General features: G+C 45.6%; 1 protein-coding gene across 2 annotated transcripts in view; it reads right to left on the minus strand.

Annotated features, from left to right (window-relative positions):
- The window catches only part of LOC125972192 (alpha-2-macroglobulin-like protein 1), a 52,701-nt gene extending 38,401 nt beyond the window's left edge, over positions 1–14,300 (minus strand). For both annotated transcript variants that reach the window (XM_049725654.2, XM_049725653.2), the window contains exons 1-4: positions 14,109–14,300; positions 12,815–12,995; positions 11,977–12,133; positions 11,418–11,470 (exon numbers count right to left, since the gene is read on the minus strand). In XM_049725654.2, the coding sequence (XP_049581611.1) occupies positions 11,418–11,470; positions 11,977–12,133; positions 12,815–12,995; positions 14,109–14,191 (474 nt within the window). In that variant the 5' untranslated portion in view covers positions 14,192–14,300. The remainder of the gene's footprint in view (positions 1–11,417; positions 11,471–11,976; positions 12,134–12,814; positions 12,996–14,108) is intronic.
- Between the last annotated feature and the right edge of the window lie 3,065 nt (positions 14,301–17,365).

Raw genomic sequence — 17,365 nt, forward strand, 5'->3', positions numbered from 1 at the left:
CATGTAGGCCCACCGGCGTGTGGACATGCCCTACTGCCCATCAACCACTGTCCCGGCTGTGGGTAAACAGCTCCAGCTATGGGTAAATAGTGAAGACCTCAACGGTGAACCAGGCGGAGGATGATGGCTGACCTAAGGGGTGACGTCACAACGGCTGGGAAGGCGGATGAAGGCTGCAGCAGAAAAGGGTCACCAGTCATCTTGGTCTCCTTGCCACTGGACTCTGACCCTGATCTGTCAAGGACAGTGTGGTGACTGTCTGTGCACCAGTCTCCCCACTCTAAACAAAGTCATGCACAGGCGTCTTTTTCAGGGAATCCACCTTACATCCCGGATTAAAGTCCCGTGGCGACCACTAAGTGGAAACGGGGGCAGGATTGTGAAGTCTGGAAGCCCCTAGTCACAAGCTGGCACATCAGGCGGTGGATGTTAGATGATCGTTGGGCTCTTGGACCGAGGCAGAAGAGCTCTTTGGTAGCTGCATCCACGACTGAGCAGCCCTTTTAAGGATCCACTCTGCTCACCCCTGTGGGGGAAGGGGCTAGAAAAGGTGCCCTAAACATAGCCTGCCTCAAACCTCCCGACTGGATTACTGCGTTCAGAGGGATCACCAATATGCGGTTGAAAACTCAGAAACATGAATTTTGGAGCATGGAATGTGCGCACACTAATGGACAGTGATAGACCGGAGAGGAGAACCGCCATCATTGCCAGGGAACTGAGAAGATGCCGGATTGACATAGCTGCTCTTTCAGAAACCCGACGGGCAGAGGAAGGTCATCTGAAGGAGGAAAATGGTGGATACACGTTCTTCTGGAAAGGAAAGGCCACAGATGAGCCTAGGATTCATGGGGTTGGTTTTGCCATCAAGAACCAGCTGATCAGTCAGCTCTCTGAACTCCCTGTGGGAATCAGTGAGCGCCTGATGACCCTCCGTCTGGTGCTGGCCAGCAACCAGACGGCAACAGTTCTTAGTGCTTATGCACCTACCCTCGTTTCCGATGAGGACAAAAAAGAGGCCTTCTATGCCTGTCTGGATGAGGTATTGTCAAAAATACCCAAGGAGGACAAGATTATTATATTGGGAGATTTCAATGCCAGAGTGGGCCGTGACCACCACCTCTGGAAGGGCACCATTGGAAAGGAAGGCATTGGAAACATCAACTCCAACGGGGTTTTGCTTCTTAGCAAATGTGCTCAATACGACCTTATCATCACCAATACTATCTTTCGCCAGAAGAACAAACTCAAGGGCTCATGGAAACACCCTCGCTCTAAACAATGGCATCTTATTGACTATGTCATAGTCAGAGCCAGGGATCAGCTCGACGTGAGCATCACAAAAGCAATGATGGATTCAGAGGCCTGCTGGGCAGATCACCACCTGATACGATCCACGATGTCCATCAGACTCAAGAGGAAGAGGAGACTGCAAAAGAAGCTGAGCCGGCAAAGACTAAACCAGTGATTCTTAACCTGGGTCGAACCCTAGGGGTTCGGTGAGTCGGCTTCAGGGGTTCGGCAGAGCTGGTATGTCATTCCCCTCCCCTAGATGGCCGAACACACCTGAATGTTGTGTAAATTCGCGATAACGCATATCTGAACTGGTCTTGCAAAGGCAACAGCAGAAGTCACACTGATTTGCTGGTATGTCACCCCCCCCCCCCCCCCCCCCCCCCCCCAAAAGAGGGGTTCGGTGAATGGGCATATGAAACTGATGGGGTTCGGTAACACCATAGAGAGGTTCGGTGAATGCGCACATGAAACTGATGGTGTTCTGCAGAGTCTGGTGACACCAGAGGCTTTTACAGCGCTACCAAGGCTGTCTATGGCCCAAGCCATCGCGGCCAAAAAACCCTGCGCTCTAAAGACGGCCAGGAGCTGTTGAAGGACAATGAGTCCATAAACAACCGGTGGAGAGAGCACTTTCAGGAACTCTTCAACCGAGACAGCACAACTCAGTCACATCCCTCAGAGTCCCATCAGGGAAGACATGGGTGAATCTCCCACTTTAGCAGAGGTCCAAGCTGCCATCAGGAGTCTGAAGAACAACAAGGCTTCTGGGCCAGATGGGATCCCAGCTGAGGTCCTAAAGGAAGGTGGACTAGAGCTCCAGCGCCACCTCCATTCCCTCTTTCTGAAGGTCTGGGAAAAAGAAGTACTCCCCTCGGAGCACAGGGATGCTCTAATAGTGACCATTTTCAAGAAAGGGGAGAAAGCGGATTGCGGAAACTATAGGGGCATCTCGCTCCTTTCAACAGTTGGCAAAGTACTTGCTCATGTTCTTGCCAACCGCCTACTGCCACTGTCTGAGCAAGTTCTCCCAGAATCGCAGTGCGGTTTTTGCCCAGCTAGAGGCACTGCAGACATGATTTTTACAGCACGCCAACTCCAGGAGAAATGCCGTGAGCATAAACAGCCTTTTTTCATGGCTTTCATAGACCTGACAAAGGCCTTTGACTCGGTGGATCGCCAGGCCCTATGGAGCATCCTTCTGAGGTATGGTTGCCCGGATAAATACATCAGAAAACTGTGTTTATTACACGACGGAATGACAGCCACAGTGCTCAACAACAGCTCCTTGACTGAGCCTTTCACTGTAGAGACAGGGGTCAAACAGGGATGCACCATTGCACCCACCCTGTTCTCTGTGTTCATTGCCGCCATACTCCACCTCATCAACGAAGAACTACCACACAGAATCCCAATTTGGTACAGAACTCATGGCAGGCTCTTCAACCTTCACAGGTTCAAAGCCAAAACCAAGATCAGAACCACCACGGTCGTGGAGCTCCAGTATGCAGACGATAATGCCATTGCAGCACACTCTGCAGAAGACCTGCAGGGCATCCTGAACTCCTTCGCATACAGAGCCCCGGGTCTGACCGTGAACATCAAGAAGAACCAGGTGCTACATCAACCCCTACCCAACCAGCCATCTACTCCGCCCATCATAAATGTGGACAACACTGCACTTGAATATGTTCACCACTTCCCCTACCTCGGCTGCCTTCTCTCCTCCAAAGCGGACATTGACTCTGAGGTCAACCATCGCCTGAGCTGTGCCAGTGGAGCGTATGGCAGACTCCGGAAAAGAGTCTTTGAAGACAGAGACCTCCGGGTTGACACCAAGCTCTTGGTTTACAAAGCTGTGGTTCTCCCCACCTTACTTTATGGGGCAGAATCATGGACAACCTACAGCAGGCACCTAAGAGCTCTTGAACAACACCACCAGAGAACCTTGTGGAAAATACTCAGGATCAAATGGGAGGACATCAGCGTTCTGGAGGAAGCCAGGATACTGAGCATCACCACCTTAATAATGCAGCACCAACTCCGATGGGCAGGACATCTCATCCGAAAAGGAACTCCGCCGTGTCGCAGAAACCAAACGACAAGTCCGTAAGGAAAGACAAAAACAGGCTCCAGCACGACCACAACCCACCACCACTTTCCTCTGCCCACACTGCACAAAAATATGTGGATCCCGGATTGGCCTCTACACCCACCTGCGGACCCACAAGTAGACGACCCTGAGAAGATACTCGTCCCGAGTGACCGCCGATGATGATGATGGGATAAAGCATCATTGCAGATTCAAATAATGTCACCCATTTTTTTTTTTTTTTTTCAGTTTTGCGAAAGTGGGTAACCACAAGCTTACAAACCACATATTCCCGTGGGGCTTGTGGAGCAATGGGTAGCACATCTGTCTACGGATCAGAAGATTCCAGGACCCCTGGCTAGCTCACATGCCATTTTATGATCAACATTAGCTATGTGTACTTTATGTGAACTTTTGGGTTGAAGTAACTCACAGACACTGTCAACAAAAAAGACTTTCCAATTTTTCAAGTCTTTGGGATCATCGGATCTGCGTCGTTATTGGATATTCTACCAACATTTTAACATCAACATTCTTACATGGTCTGCCTGGGTGCCCTGGCTGAAGATCCTAGAGAAAAGACACTAAACATGCAACTGCATATTGGCCATAATATTGTCACGGTCGGTTGGTGTAGCATGGAGCAGGACGACCAAGTGCAGCTTGGACCAGGGTTTATTGAAGCAACTCAAAATACAGACTCGGTAAACTGACATGACTTAAACAATAACTTGACTGACTGACCGGGACGTGGAACAAGAAGACAGCAGGACATGACGGCACCAAGACAGGACGACACACCGAACGACAGGAACCAAAACCAATGACCAAAACCAATACCAAAACCAGCAGCAACCAATACCAAAACCAAAACCAATGACCAAAACCAATACCAATGATCCGACAGGGAGAGAGGGGCAGACAGGACTTTTATACAAGACAGGTAACGAGAGGCAGGTGGGAACAATCACACTGATCATGGGCACACAGGAGGGGAGGGGCGAGCACACAGACAGAAACCAAGACAACAGACACATAGTGGAGCAGTTGGGGGCGAGACGTGACAGAACCCCCCCCACAAGGGACGTCTCCCGACGTCCCAAAAAAAAAAAAAACTACGGGAACCGAACCGCACCGCACTCGGGCGGCGACTTGGGGAACCGAACCGCACCGCACTCGGGCGGCGACTTGGGGAACCGAACCGCAACGCACTCGGGCGGCGACTTGGGGAACCGAACCGCACTCGGGCGGCGACTTGGGGAACCGAACCGCTCTCGGGCGGCGACTTGGGGAACCGAACCACACTCGGGCGGCGACTTGGGGAACCGAACCGCACCGCACTCGGGCGGCGACTTGGGGAACCGAACCGCACTCCGGTGGCGACCTAGGGGACAGATCCGCACTCGGGCGGCGACTGCGGGGACAGATCCGCACTCGGGCGGCGACTGCGGGGACAGATCCGCACTCTGGCGGCGACTGCGGGGACAGATCCGCACTCTGGCGGCGACTGCGGGGACAGATCCGCACTCTGGCGGCGACTTCGGGGACAGAACCGCACTCGGGCGGTGACTGCGGGGACAGATCCGCACTCGGGCGGTGACTGCGGGGACAGATCCGCACTCGGGCGGTGACTGCGGGGACAGATCCGCACTCTGGCGGTGACCTAGGGGACAGAGCCGCACTCTGGCGGTGACCTAGGGGACAGAGCCGCACTCTGGCGGTGACCTAGGGGACAGAGCCGCACTCTGGCGGTGACTTCGGGAACAGAACCGCGCTCGGGCGGCGACTTGGGGAACACAACAGCACACGGGCGGCGACTTGGGGAAACAGAACCGCACTCCGCGGAAACTCGGGGAAACACAACCGCACTGGGGCGGCGACTTGGGAAGTCTGTACCGCGATCGGCGGCCACTCACAAAGTCCGTACAGTGATCGGCGACATTCGGAAGGCGGGGCTCTGCGCGGCGGCAAGAGCCATCACGCGCCGCAGCAGTGGGAGTGGAGTCAGGGACGATCGCGGGTCCGACGCAGCTGGCTTGGATGTCTGGCAACGCCCGCAGGTCCTGCAACGCTGGGATAGAGCCCGGTGGTGGCCGCGAGTCCGATGGCGCCGGTGGGGCACTCCGATAGCGGCCGCGGGTCCGGCGTCGCGGCAGCGAAGTCCGATGACAGTCGCGGAGCTGATGGCGCTGGGGGGGAATTCCGATGGCGGCCGTGAGTCCGGCGTCGCTGGAGCAAGATCCGATGGCGGCTGCAAGCCCATGGCGCTGGAACATGCTCGGATGTGGATCGGGCGTCGCAGCGGGAGCTGGTGGTGAAGGGTGGTCCAAGCGCTGGTCGTTTTGGTGGTCGGATCATTCTGTCACGGTCGGGGGTAGCATGGAGCAGGCCGACCAAGTGCAGCTTGGACCAGGGTTTATTGAAGCAACTCAAAATACAGACTCGGTAAACTGACATGACTTAAACAATAACTTGACTGACTGACCGGGACGTGGAACAAGAAGACAGCAGGACATGACGGCACCAAGACAGGACGACACACCGAACGACAGGAACCAAAACCAATGACCAAAACCAATACCAAAACCAGCAGCAACCAATACCAAAACCAAAACCAATGACCAAAACCAATACCAATGATCCGACAGGGAGAGAGGGGCAGACAGGACTTTTATACAAGACAGGTAACGAGAGGCAGGTGGGAACAATCACACTGATCATGGGCACACAGGAGGGGAGGGGCGAGCACACAGACAGAAACCAAGACAACAGACACATAGTGGAGCAGTTGGGGGCGAGACGTGACAAATATAGCATTGAGGCTGCTGCAATCCCGGTTGGAATCTGGTTAATAGCAGCATAAACTTGTTGCAGAGTAGTTTTATATTCACCCTAAACAGTCTTCAGTTGGACCATGACAAATTTACATACACACAAGCTTACAGACAATAACAACTTCCCGTGGGGCTAGCGCAGGGGTGGGCAAACCTTTTGACTGGCGGGCCGAATTGGGTTGTAAATTTTGACCGGGGGGCCGAACCAGGAGCAGATGGATGTAGTGTTTGTGTGAAGTAATAGAAATTACATATAAAGGTCATTGCATAAAATGTTTTTACATTTAGTAGATTTAGTTTAATAAAGCATGTTCAAAAAAAGCTTTTTGAAAACAAAGCATTTATTAACAGCATTAAAGAAATATTTCACCAAAAAACTACTATCAGCAGGGACGTGCGGTCAGAGGAGGCAAGGCCACGCCTCCCCTGCCATCATGAAAAGGGGAAAAACATATTTATTCATTTTTATTATACAGTCATTTTTTTTTTAAATTTCAATAGTTTTTTACCATTTTGAACCAAAATCGCCGAATTTTTATAGTTATTTTAAAACCGAAGGCGATTCGCTCGGAGGAGCCAACTTCCTGTCTAGCCTCCTCTGAGGATTGCGTAATCACACAGCTGCCCATGTTGACAGGCTATGCAATTAGACTGAACTGCTCTTTGTCTTTATGTCGCTGTCTAAGTGTTCAAACACTGTGACTATATTAACTAATTTCTGTAGTTAAGCTGATGTATATAATATCTAGTGTTTCTTGTCATCTGTCTGTAGCGTCGTGTTTCTTTAAATGAACAAAACGGCTTTGAAAAGAGATCTTACGGAGGCTACGAAAAAAGGTTCTCCAGCCTTATGGCAGGGGGTGCTAGTGATCCTGGGATGCTTCATCCGCCTATCTGTAGAATAAGAGATCTCCAGTTCAAATTTATAGTGAACAACTGAGGAGCGTCATCCATTTGTTTCGTTTTACATTCATTTGTTTTTTTTTTCCCGTTTTTACATTTCGTTTTACAATGGAGGATTACATATCCAACCGATTTTCAACGATGGATTTTCGGTCTGTCACGTCCGTGCCAGATCGCACTCAGCCGGCAACTTCCCTCAGCCACACCCCTTTCGTTACCGTAATGTCTGTCACCTGCTTCCACCTAGCTCAGTGGCCTAATGGTAGAGTGTCTGCCCTGAGACTGGAAGGTCCTGGCTTCAAACCCCGGCCGGGTCATTCCAAAGATTATAAAAATGGGACCCATTGCCTCCCTGCTTGGCACTCAGCATTAAGGGTTGGAATTGGGGGGTTAGATCACCAAATGATTCCCGAGCGCGGCACCGCTGCTGCTCACTGCTCCCCTCTGCCCCAGGGGATGGATCAAAATCACACGGGGATGGGTTAAATGCAGAGGACAAATTTCACCACATTCAGATGTGTGTGTGACGATCATTGGGACTTTAACTTTAACTTTAACTTGTGTATTTAAGCCCAGCCCGTTTGTTTCTCCCTGTCGGTGTCTACTGTTCTATTCCGTCCCTGTCCGTGCCCAGTGTTCCTGTTCTTGTCGTCTGGTTTTCCCTCGGTCTGTCTATAGCAAATCTGGGCAAATGACGGCCCGCGGGCCACATCTGGCCCTTTGTGCATCCCTGTCCAGTCCGCATGAGGCCAATCATAAATTATATTTGATTACTACTTAATTTAAAAAAAATAAAATAGTGTTGTGCGTGCAATACAACTGTTTTGCTTTTATTTTGAAGGGTGTCGCACTTCCGTGTAGCGTACGTGTATGTGAGCTGTGCGTGAAGGTGAACAGTGCGAAGTAATGCTGCCCGAGAAATGTGTGCTGACCCTCAGAAAAGAAAAGTTGACAAGGAGCGCCGTGTTTTCAACAAGACATGGACTGCCAAGTATTTCTTTACAGAAATGAAAGGTAAAGCTGTGTGCCTGATTTGTGGTACACAGGTCGCTGTGTTTAAAGAATATAATTTGAGTCGCCACTACACGACCAAGCATGAGAAAAAATACATCTGTCTGATAAACAGGGCGCATCAGAGGCTGATGCATTGCTAGCAAAACTGCAAGCCCAACAAGGACTTTTTATCAAACTTCACACCCAGAGATGGAGCGGCTTTGTCATTTGAGGAAAAGTTAAAGAAGTTAAGAATAAATTGTACTGATTAATGATTGTTTTTTTATTTGACCTATACACCACAATTTTACATAGCTTAATATAAATATAAACAGAATAATTGTATTCTTCTAATTACCAGTACCAACTATTTAAAATAAATAATTTAGTACATTTTACAATGGAAGAAAATTGAGCAGGTTTAAGTTATCGTAGGTGTGGCCCTCTGACACAACTCAGGTTTTTCATGTGGCCCCTTGTAAAAATTAATTGCCCACCTCTGGTCTATAGGCTCACGGTCAGAATGAGTAATAAAGAAATCAGTAGTATTGTTGGTCTTCCTTTTTTGCTATTGCATTATGGTCTGGAGTAAAATTTGTTGTAGTTATTCTTAGGATAGAGCTGAGGTGTCAGTCCGTTAACCTACATCTGTGACGGGCTTTGTTGACGTTCATGCGGCTGAACATCTGCTCACACACGTAGGTCGAGCCAAATCGGCCACTCTTTTTTTAAACACTCTGCACTCAGTGTCCACCTTTCTTTTCCTTGGGCCACTCATTTTAATGGAAGGATTCCAGGGGAAGGTTTGTGGGTGGCATTAGCATAAAACTGCATCTGAAAGATCAGCGCGCGAATTACAAGAATGCTGACGTCACAGCCCACACTCGAAATTCGGCACTGATTGAAATAGAGCGTGGAGTGCGCCGGGTCCGTGCTACTTAGTGCGTACATGCACTTGTGAGTGTGCACCGAGCTTTCTGACACAGCTTCCGGGTGTAAATGCGCGGGCGGGCGCTTCCGCATCTATAATAAAAATAGTAATTGCAGAGAAAATGACCAAAAACATTTTTAATAATACAATTTATTCAAGTTTGGCGGACCGGATTAAAAGGCCCTGTGGGCCAGATGTTGCCCGCGGGCCATAGTTTGCCTATTTCTGGCCTATACCCTTTTTGCCAGTTTGCCTGTATGCCCCTATGAGCCACAGTGCCTGATACTTTTTTCCAATAATTCAGTAAAGCAATCAAAACTGAACCACGTCTTCCCTCCTGTGTTCTGACCGACATCTGGGCGCGAAAAGAGTATAACCATCCGAGCCAACTACTTTCCTCAGGCTCCCCAACAATAGCGGTAGCAGTTTGCATTATTTTATTGCAATGTTTTTCCTTGTTCAGATTTGTTTCAAGACTACAGTTACAGTTAGACTTCACTTGATGGTTAATGCAGCTATTGCAATTTAGTTGTTTTATCACAGTAGGTTTATTTACATTTCAAAAATCAGAAGTCATTAATTTACAAATATGATTGCACTTTAGTTTACATATTTAAATGTTCAGATATTAAGATGTGATAGACAGTTTTTGCATGATTTGAATGAGGCAAAATAATGCTTTTTCTGTCTAATATATTATTATAATCATTTGTTTCAGATGTAATCATTTGCTGTATAAAAATTAAATTTGGTGTTCAAAAAGTCTTTTTTCAAACGTGAGTCTTGAAAAAGAGGGGGGTCGTCTTATAATCAGGGTCGTCTTATATTAGGGCCAATACGGTATCTTGCTGACCTGTTTTGGAAACGGTGGGTGCATAAATATCCACCCATGCTGCAAGAGCGACAGAAATGGACCAGCCTCAAGAACAACTTCAGTGGTGGGGACATTGTCATGATCGCCGGTGACACTGCACCACGAAGGTCCTGGGTACTTGGGAGAGTCAAATGGGTGATTCCAGATGCCAAGGGACTTGTGTGGTATGTGGGCATCAAGACAAAGACCAACACCTTAGAAAGACCCGTTGACAAATTCTGCCTTATTTGCACAATTGCCACGTAAAAAATAAAGAAAGAAAGAAGACAAATAAAGACGCAAAGAATATAAAAGAAACCGAAACTTTAACCGAACCATGTGTATGGTGAACAGTATAAGGAAACAGCAGCAAGTCTGGAATTTGACGGTTCTAGTGTTTCTAGGAGTTACTATTTTTGTGGACGGGACAGAGTTGTTAAGGTGATGTTAAATAAGGGGTATGAATGTAACTTGATTGGCTAGTACATTTTTTAAAATGAAAAAGCATTTTTTTACGTAATAACAGAAATATTACAGATTTGTATCAGATCTTCACAGCCTAAAACTTGTATTTATTGTACATCAAATTGACTCTTTTAGGAAGTGAAAATAGTGTGTTATCGTTAATATGATACTGTCAGCCTGTAACTGAGCCAAAATGTCAGAAAAACTGAAAATGTGTTACCAAATATCATAGAAACGTGGGAATCTTTCCCCTAGAAGTTGTGGAGAGTGTAGGTGTGACATCGGAGTGTTCAGACAAATGTCTGCTGCATACTTCACTGCAGAATTGCTTATTTTAATGCTCATGACCTACCTAACCTAGTAAAAATTATATCAGGTACGTGTTAAGGCTGAGAATGTTACAGTGCATGCCATTCTTACAGCACATTTTGTTCTCAGATTGAGTTTAATAAGCAATGATGTTGAAGTGACTCATTATTCAGCATTGTTTTTAGCTACATAAGAATTTAAAACATGAAAATAATCCATCAAAATGGCCCAATTTTACATCAGGCCTGAAAGAGTAATGCTTGATTTACCTTTAATACTGTAACAAAATATCACCCTGGCTGTTAGCTTGCCGGTTTTCAGTCAAACAAAAGAAAAAAACAATACTGATCCGGTAGACATATTCAGCATGGGGTGAACAGGTAAGGGGGAAAACAACGTGGTGCAGTACTCTTAATTCCTTTTGTCAGATGTTAATCATGCATGGCAGATTGTTTCCCCACTTACAGAAAAGACCTTGAGCCAGTATTGATTCAGATGTTTGGGTCAAATGCAGTGTGAGGCAAATGAACTCTGACAGCATGTTTATCACAGTACTCCACACAGCGCATCACACCCACGCTGGCTACAAAACCCACAAAAACAGCCCTCCCTTTACCTCCTCCCACTCTCCTGAATCAAAATAGAGGCCTGTTCTTAACATTTACACAAAATCACACCAGGCAAAGTTCAGATTTGCATCTAGTTTAAAAATCTTCAGAAGACAAAAATTAATTGGCAACTTACCAGCCGGTCCACAGGTATAAAACTAGAATCCATTGAGACAATCCGGAACTGCACTGCAAAAAAAATGCAAAAGGTCTTCAAGTCTTTAACCCTAACCCTTATATACACAGGTAGAATATCAGAATAAAACAAACAGCAAACAATACATTGTTTTCGGTGTTAGGCTTCAAATCATGGTTCTTAAAGTAGAAACTAATGTGAAAAACACATTTGCAAGACAAATAGAATGTCAATACAAATGTGCCAGAGGAGTAAAACACACAATAATAAGTAGATGGACCAGTGTGTTACATGTTTCAAAACATTTATTTATCATGATGTGAATGTAATGAATACAAGTACAGTAGACGCAACAATTAAAAATGGATGGTTGGACTCAAAGAGGGGGCGGTATTAAGCATTAGCGAGGCTGTGATCAGGTCTTCTGTCTTGAAAATTATTCACTACTGTAAATGTTTTGTTTTATAGTGCAAAGATAGACTGGTTATATATCAATGAGCAATTCTACCCGAAAAATATTCCTCTGTCAACTCAATATTTTGTCTGTGGTGATACTTACCAGTCTGTCCAGGTTTGTAGATAGGTTTATCAGTTTGAAGAATGTGGATGAAAGCAGGAGGGACAATGAGGATTTTGGTTTTCTTGTTCATTGTGCCACTCTCACCTTTCACAGTGACATTTATGGTTGCCACAGTACTAGTGCGCACTGCCGGGACCTAGGGTGCCAAGAAATACACACACCGAAGACAACACCATGTGAAATGAGGGAGCGGTGGAATGAGAAACAGATGTAAGGGCTTCTTGTACAAATATGATGATTTGTAGATTGCCATTATCATGGCAAGAGGTTCTGTGTTGCAACAGCAAACCACTTTGCATTCATCTATGAAATCACTCCATACTTGCAAGCATATGTTTTCACTTGTTTTTAGAATGCAAATAGAGCTGTTATTACATAATAAGGCACAGCGACTGCTTCTAAAATTTATAAGGGGGTGTTTCCTCTCCATGTGTGTATGTTTGCGCGTGTGTGTGTTGAAGGTCTAAGGGTTGGGGGGAGGGAACATTTTCCAGAGGAATGCAGGTACATTGCTGGCCTCCAGTAGAAAACGGTCTTTGTTGAGCTACAGGTCGAAAAATGCCAGACCTATTCTAACACGGCTAAGGTTAAACTCGGGGGAACCAAGTGAAATCAAAAGCTATTATCACAGACTGATTGGGGTCACTTGGGTGGTCATTGAAAAGGAGCAAATATTTGGTTGCATAACAACTCACTGTGGTGTGACAGTCCAGAACAGTTATTTACTAAAGAGTCACACTGATAGCTGGTGCCAGCTACATTGTTTGGTACATAACCATGGGTTGACAAATGGATAAACAGTCAATGAAAAACGGACCTGAAAGTTGAGGCACTGGTAAAAGTCCTGTTTGGCTGCCTCCTCCAAGATTACGGCGCTGTCAGAGTCCGTGTCCAGGGTTATACTCAAAGCGACGGGCTCCATAGGCCCGTGGATGAGTGTGCATAGTGTTTCTTGCAACCCTCCTCTAACCCGGGAGCTCACAGTCACAGCAAAGATGCTGCATGGATAGAGAGACACATGAGCATTGCACTGGGAAACAAGTCAAGAGTCACATTACTGGAATTTTGTTTTGTTTCTTTTTTTTTATTATCTTAATTCCTCTGTAGAAACAACCATGTCAACATATGTTTGCGATACACATTATAGACACATTATGAACACACATCATATACATACATATATACACACATATAGTATATATATATATATATATATATATATATATATATATATATATATATATATATATGTATATATATATATATATATATATATATATATATATATATATACACACACACAAACACACACGCATACACACGCACACACACACACACACACACACACACACGCACACACACACACACACACACACACACACACACACACACACACACACACTGTGTGTAGTTTGCATGTTCTCCCCGGGCCCGAGTGGGTTTTCTCCGGGCACTCCGGTTTCCTCCCACATCCCAAAAACATGCTTGGTAGGCCGATTGGGCACTCCAAATTATTCCTAGGTGTGAGTGCGAGTGCAAATGGTTGTTTGTCTCTGTGTGCCCTGCGATTGGCTGGCAACCGGTTCAGGGTGTCCCCCGCCTAATGCCCGATGACGGCTGGGATAGGCTCCAGCACACCTGCGACCCCTGTGGGGACTAAGCGGTTCAGAAAATGGATGGATATATATTTCACAGCCCAATTTTCACTTAAGTGTTATTCCAAAAAGATGTATTTCCTCATCTCTCCGTGGCAGCAATATAAAGTAACAGACAAACCAATTAGATGTAATATAATTAAATATAATGTAAAATAAGTGCCTTTGCTCAATAATGGTTGTAAAATCACTGCAAATGTTTACGTGTAATGTGCAAATGATGAGACCTGAGTCAGCAAGTAGCAAACGTGAACGAAGGAGTATACAAGTGACAAGTTATTTCTCATGTTTTCCTCCCCCAACTGCATTTGTACCATAGTGACAAATACTTGCACGGTATAATCTATAAATCGAATAAATAATGCAGGATATGTTACGACTTAATACAAGCATCTTGCAGACAGCAAACTTTCGTGGATTCTATTTATCAGCCGGAACGAGATTGGCTCTACTTACGTGTCATTGAAATAAGCTGATGACGCACTTTGCAAAAAGACAGACGTAAGTAGGACCGCTAAAGTGTGGAAGACAGGTGCCATATTTGCGCAGCACACAGCACGTTGTTCCGACAGGACTGTGAGGCTTTCTCTACGGGAGCACTCTGATACTGATGAACTCGATGCAAACTTTTTGGACTTTGCTTTTTTATACTCCAGCGATTGACTGCAAACCCCCGCCTTCATGAACACTCCCCCCTCCCCTATCTCTACTCTGCATCCTAATACGTTTCACTTCCCAAAAGTTCGAGCCGGACTGGCCTGCTGCCAGTTTTCCACAAATTATGAGGAATTTGAGAATTGTGGGTGGGCGAAAGGCCAATATGGGCTTTTCTTTTTCTTCTTCTTCTTCTCAGCCACAATATTATATAGGACTGACTATAGGGCTAGTGAAGGGGGGGAAAGGGGTTGTAGGATTCTGACTATTCTCAGAATTCTGATTTTGAAGTGAGAATTCTCATTCAAGCATTCTAACTCTCTTGTTATCAGTTTAAAGTCCGAATTAGATTTATCACTTTAAAGTCGACATTCTGACTTGCTCACCTTCTGCCTTTAAAGTCAGAATTCTGACTTGAAAGTGGGGATTCACGTCAGAATTGTACATTTCCCACTGTCAGACTGACTTAAAGGTACACTAGGAAACTTAAAAGTCAGAATTCTGACTTTAATGGAGAATAAAGAATTCTGCCGACCTTTTTTTCTTCATTGGCCCTAATCCTATTCCACGTCATCAAAAATGAACAATCGCATACGTCAGCTGGTCTTGGTGTCACCAAATACCAGCAATGCAACAATAGCATGTTAGTATTATTGGATGGCTGCAGCTCAATTGGTAGAGCTGGTAGCCCAGTGAATAGAAGTTCCACGGTTTGAATCTTCGTTGTTTTATTTTGTTCTTGCGACTGATGCTGTTTCCTACTAACTTGGGACACCAGCAAGACCAGCACGAAAACACAACAAAACCGTTTTACCCTGCCACTCATGGTCCACTTCTTCAGCCCCCTGGTAACAGATCTCCTGTAATGTCCTATTACGCATCATCCATTATATGGAACAGGGACGTGTGGTCGTGAGCCCGATGTTTATATCTCCACTTCCAAGTGAAAAAAAAATACTCAGTTGGATTGAGAAACTCCATTCCATGAACATTTATCAAATGTTCCAAGCAATTCATATAGAGTCCCACTTCCCATTATCAGCACCCATGAAGTTAAAGTACATAATGTGTGTAGCCCTGATGAATATTTTACATATTGATATATAGATGTTTTTGTGGCGTAATTTAGAGTGCTTCATTACAATAGTTTTCGGTGTCCTTGCAGCTGATTGGCTCAGCAGTTCTAACCCCACTTTATCTTAGACTCCCGTACCTTATCCACTCCATTCGCGTCAACATATCAACAGCACCTCGGGCTTGCGCTTCATTACAGAAGTCAATTGTTTACTTTGTAATTTTTAGTGAAGTCCTACAACAATGCCACGAAAATGCCTCGCACGTTCTATGCCTTCTGGAGACAGCAAGCATAAGTGGAAGATGCTTACAATAACAGAGAAGGTGAAACTCCTCGACATGCTTAAGGAAGGGAGAAGTTACGCCGAAGTAGACCACCATAATCAGTTGACTGTGCGTTATATTAAGAAGGATGAGAAGAATAAAGAATATACGTTTGACTGCAAATATTACTTTTAATAAGCAAGTCCACGCAATAAGGGCATAGTATAGATGGAGTCGGCATTAGCCCCCTGGGTAAATTCCTGCAGGAAGAGGAACATTCCTTTGGATACGAAAAGGCCAGGTGGCTGTACAGCCAACTTGCAGATGATGATGATACCAACCCTCACGACCCTCAAGCTTCAACTTCACAGGCATCTCATTCTACTAGTCAACACATTGCTTTCACCGCTAGCAATGGTTGGTTTGAGAAGTCCACGAAGAGATTCAACCTCGAGTGTTTGGTTCCATGGAGAAGCAGCCTCTGCAGGCAAAGAGGGCACAGAGTTGTATAAAAATGAGATTTTTAAGTCTATCATTGAAGTAGGGGGCTATTTGCCTGAACAGGTGTTCAAGATGGACGAGACTGGCTTGTTTTGGAAGAGGATCCCATCAAAAATGTTCATTATGAAGGAAGAGGGCAAAGCGCTTGTGTTTAGGCCTTCAAGGATCGCTTCACTCTCCTGATGTGAGACAAGGCTGCTGGCCATATTTCTCCCAGCACAGTCTGAAAGCTTGGATAACCAAGTCACTGTCAAAAGATTGGGTCCATAAGTGCTGTTCAGAGAGGGTTTACCTCTCTGAAAAGGGGCGAAATTTCAATGTGTTACTGCTGATGGACAACGCTGGAGGCCACGCACAACACCTGAGTGCCAAAGGTGTGCGCATTGAATTCTTGCCCCCTAGAACCACATCTCTCATCCAACAAATGGACCAGGGCATTTTTCATGCTTTTAAGGCAATGTACACCAAGCACGCCATGCAAGACCTAGTTGAATCCATAGACGCAGAAGTGAAGTTTTCAGTGTTACAGTATTGGAAGGCATTTAATGATTCGTGCATTGCAATTCAGAAATGCAGTTAACAGAGCCCTGCACGTGTAAAACAGCATCTTAATTCAGGGAAAAAAAAGCAATGCCAGCAGCTGCCCATCACTATGTTTCTGACACGACCACTAGGAAAAGAACCAAGGGAAGTCTGTGGCAATTGAGATTCCGGAAAGTGAGGACAAAGTTATGGAACCACCTGCTGAATACGGCATCTGACCTTATTTCAGTAAATAAGAATGTTTCTGACAGTCAGTTTGACTTTGAAATGTTTACAAAAGTGTTTAAATAGTTATTTAGTATTTAAGAACGTTTCTGAAAGTCAGTTTGACTTTAAATGTTTTACAAAAGTGTTTAAAAATGCAAAAAGAACTGTTTAAAAATACAATAAAGTGTTTAAAAATACAATAAAGGTTCATAAAAATTCTGTGTGAATATTGTAACAATATATTTTCTCTTCATTGTGGATTTTCACCTATCGCGGGTGGTCTTGGAACCAATTAACTGTGATAAATGAGCGATCACTGTACATACTTGGTACTGTACTTCACCCTGCTGACGCATGATTGCACTGCGACCTACAGCGACAACCGCATAGTGAAGTTTGCTGACGACACGACTCTGGTGGGTCTCGTCACGAAGGGCGAAGAGACTCGGTACAGGTCGGAAGTTGACCTT

The sequence above is a fragment of the Syngnathus scovelli genome, chromosome 7, assembly GCF_024217435.2.
Source record: "Syngnathus scovelli strain Florida chromosome 7, RoL_Ssco_1.2, whole genome shotgun sequence".
Classification (NCBI taxonomy): domain Eukaryota; kingdom Metazoa; phylum Chordata; class Actinopteri; order Syngnathiformes; family Syngnathidae; genus Syngnathus; species Syngnathus scovelli.